Here is a 3,260-nt window from a genome sequence, read left to right as displayed (position 1 = left end):
CAGCCTCTCTCTGCAGGAACTCTTGACCCACAGACAACGGCAAGCTGCTCTCCTTCCTTTCTTTTAGATTTCTGCTCAAACACATCCCTCAATTATCATATTTACAGTATCCCTATCCTTCCCTCTGCCCCTTATTTCCTTGCTTTAGCTTTCTTCATATCACATATCATTACCTACCAGTGTATCATATGATATATCTCTATGCTAATACCTAGTGGTTTGTCTGTTGGTTCATTTTCTATCCCCTCCCCAGTAGAACGCAAGACCCAAGAGGACAGGGACTTCACGTCTTTGGTCTCTGGCTATTATAGATGCTCAGTAAATATTTGTTAAATAAATGAATAAATGAACAAATAGGGGACATTTAATAAATTATTGGTGAACAAATGAACAGAGCAGGGGTTCTCAGAGGTCTAAATGGGGACTGTCAGAACAGCAGGGGTGAGGAAGGATCAAGTTTTGTGAAAGAAAAAAAGTACACAGACACTGTTATGAACTGTTCAAGGGTACTTTTATTAACTCTCGCTTCCTTCGGGCAAGGCAAACTTCGGTGAGGAGAAGGGAAAGTCTTCTTGGGGACATTGCTGGGAAGGGCCCATCAGAGCTTCTACTCTTTGTGGATATCAGCATGGGCAGTCTTCAGCACCTTGGACACCAGGACTACGAATTCCTCAAAGGTGACCTGTCCATCTTTATCAGCATCCAGCTCTTGGAACACTTTGTCAATGGAAGGTTGGTCTTTGGTGTTCTTGGAGAAGGGGAAGCAGGGACAGTGAGCTCCCCTTTATCCAGGCCTCGAATCCCTCAGAACTCAGCTTAGGGAGGCCTGGGAACACCAACTGATTAGCCAAAAATATGTGGGAGAATCCAATGTGAGAAAACAGAAGACAGAGAGAAGCAGCTGTCTTGGGCCATCCTAGAATCAAGTCTTAACCTGGAAGATGCTGTGTAGCTCAGCAATCCAATCCCGCCCTGCCCTGCCTCTCTCCACTCTACAGAGACAGGAAGGAGCAGAGCCTAAGGTGATGGTGGGAGTTATTCAGAGAGGGAGGAAAAGCCCCTGTCCCACAGCTGGTGGGGGGGTGGGGGGAGACATCCTTGGAAGCTCAAACTGGGAAGAACCCACCCCTTGTCCCACCATCATCCTTCAGGCCTTGCCACTGCCCTCAGTGCAGGGGGTCGGGCAACTTTTCCAAGAGAGGAGCATCACGTACCTTGAGGGCATTTGGAAGTTCCTTTGTGATCAGCTTCTTCAGCTCACTCTTGTTGAGGGTGTCATAATTCTCCAGCCGAATGGAGTACTGGTGGAAGATGTTGATGATTCCCTCCAGGTAGTCTTCCAGCTTCGTCATCTCCCTAACTTCGCATTCACCTTCAAAGAGACAAGGGAGGTCTTGTCAAGGGGCAGTTCCTCCCCCACCCCACAGCACTTCCACTCTCTCCTCTCTGTCCGTATCAAAGGTTTAGACAAGGGATGACTACCCCTGGGTCTGCTCTGCGTTCTCTCTGCTCTGTGTTTGATCCACGGTGAATGTTCTCATTTGCAGATAGGATGGGGAGAGAAGGACATAGAATACCGCCTAAAGTCTAAAAGAATCAGCCTTAACTGTCGCGGAGTTCCATGTCCCCCCGTCTCCTGGGGACTACAGTCCAGAGGGTGTTAATCACTCAAGCTCACCTGGGAAGGGTGCTGTGGTTGGCCAGACTGTTCCCTTTCCCCCAAGTGTTGGTACTTAAGGGCCCTTACAGATACCAGCCACCCCACCCACCTTGGCCATCCCCAAGTCCTGAGACTGGGTCTTCCTAGCACAGCAAGAGCTGGCATCCTTGGGCCCAAAATGCAGTCAGCCCAGAGCGGCTCCAGCAGGCAGGGGGTTGTAGCTTCCAACAGCCTGCCAAGTGGCCCCCTGAAGGCCCAGCCAAGGAAAGGACACTTACCCCTCAATGCACAGAAGTGTGGAGGCAGCAGCACTGGTGAGGAGCCCTGAGCCAGGGAGGTTTTTATAAGGCAGGTGTCACCTTTGACCTCGAGTGAAGAAACTTCTCTCATTCACCATGGGGCATGTTTCTCTGTTGCTCAAGAGAAGCTTCAAACATGCGGCACTGACTGCAAAATGGGCAGCTCAGATTGCAAGAGAACAAGTTTCACTGCAGGCATGGCTCCTACCCGGAAAGGGAAGGGCTGGGGAGAGGCATTTGCTGAGTGTCTATGCAACAAAAGTGATAGTGATAATAAAAACAACCAAAGTAGACATGTAATCTGGGAAAGGAAAAAGCACATTGGTTTAAAACTAAAGAAATCTGAATATAAAGTATGGAACTTAGTTGATAATAACGTGTCAAGAGCAGCTGATTAATTGTAACAAATGTACCACACTATGTAAGATGTTAATAATAGGGGAGACTGTGTGCAGGAATACTGGAACTCTCTATATTATTTTCTCAATTTTTCCATAAATCTAAAAATGTTCTGAACTAAAGTCTAAGTGTTTGTTTGTTGGCCGCGCAGTGCAGCTTCCAGGATCTTAGTTTCCTGACCAGGGACTGAACCCAGTCCACAGCAGTGAAAGCACCTAGTCCTAACCACTGGACCACCAGGGAATTCCCTAAGTGTTTTTAAAAGTGACCATGTATTGGGCACTCACATCATGCCAGACACTGCCTTACACAAACCCTCACCTAATTCTCCAAACAGCCTTCACTCCAACAGCGCTAACGGTTTCCCCATTTTGCAGATGAAGAAAATGAGTTAAGGTTAAGGAACTTTTCTAAGTGCCAAATCCAAAATTGTCTACTTTCAAAACCTTTGCCATTTTGTAATTTTTCCCTAAAATGAGAATAATTTTTTGTTATCAAAAATAATACATGCTTGGGGCTTCCCTGGTGGCGCAGTGGTTAAGAATCCACCTGCCAATGCAGGGGACACGAGTTCGAGCCCTGGTCCGGGAAGATCCCACATGCCGTGGAGCAACAAAGCCCGTGCGCCACAACAACTGAGCCTGCGCTCTAGAGCCCACAAGCCACAACTGTTGAGCCCACGTGCCACAACTACTGAAGCCCGTGTGCCTAGGGCCCATGCTCCGCAACAAGAGAAGCCACCACAATGAGAAGAAGCCCGCGCATCACAACGAAGAGTAGCCCCCGCTGGCCGCAACTAGAGAAAGCCCGTGCGCAGCAAAGAAGACCCAATACAGCCATAAATAAAATAAATAAATAAATTTATTTTTAAAATAATAGTAATACTACATGCTCATACTTTT

The 3,260-nt window shown here is 47.6% G+C and overlaps 1 protein-coding gene across 1 annotated transcript; it reads right to left on the bottom strand.

Moving 5' to 3' along the window:
- Window positions 1-510: 510 nt before the first annotated feature.
- S100A12 (S100 calcium binding protein A12) lies at window positions 511-2,158 on the bottom strand. The gene is made up of 3 exons (XM_082661702.1): window positions 1,939-2,158; window positions 1,215-1,372; window positions 511-748 (listed from the first exon to the last, which is right to left on the bottom strand). Exons 1-3 carry the CDS (start codon window positions 2,048-2,050, stop codon window positions 608-610), a joined length of 411 nt encoding a protein of 136 aa, XP_082517828.1. The 5' UTR covers window positions 2,051-2,158; the 3' UTR covers window positions 511-607.
- Between the last annotated feature and the right edge of the window lie 1,102 nt (window positions 2,159-3,260).

This window comes from Grampus griseus (genome assembly GCF_964374135.1).
Source record: "Grampus griseus genome assembly, chromosome: 1".
NCBI lineage: Eukaryota > Metazoa > Chordata > Mammalia > Artiodactyla > Delphinidae > Grampus > Grampus griseus.
The sequence above is the reverse complement of the archived record's forward strand: the minus strand, read 5'-3'. Positions and strand labels throughout refer to the sequence as shown.

Excerpts from the sequence above, each read along its gene's own strand:
- S100A12 (XM_082661702.1), bottom strand. The coding sequence starts at position 2,050 with ATGAGAGAAGTTTCTTCACTCGAGGTCAAAGGTGACACCTGCCTTATA. Across the intron at positions 1,373-1,938 it reads ACACTTCTGTGCATTGAGGG|GTGAATGCGAAGTTAGGGAG; the intron begins GTAAGTGTCCTT and ends GTCTCTTTGAAG. Across the intron at positions 749-1,214 it reads AACTTCCAAATGCCCTCAAG|AACACCAAAGACCAACCTTC; the intron begins GTACGTGATGCT and ends CCCTTCTCCAAG.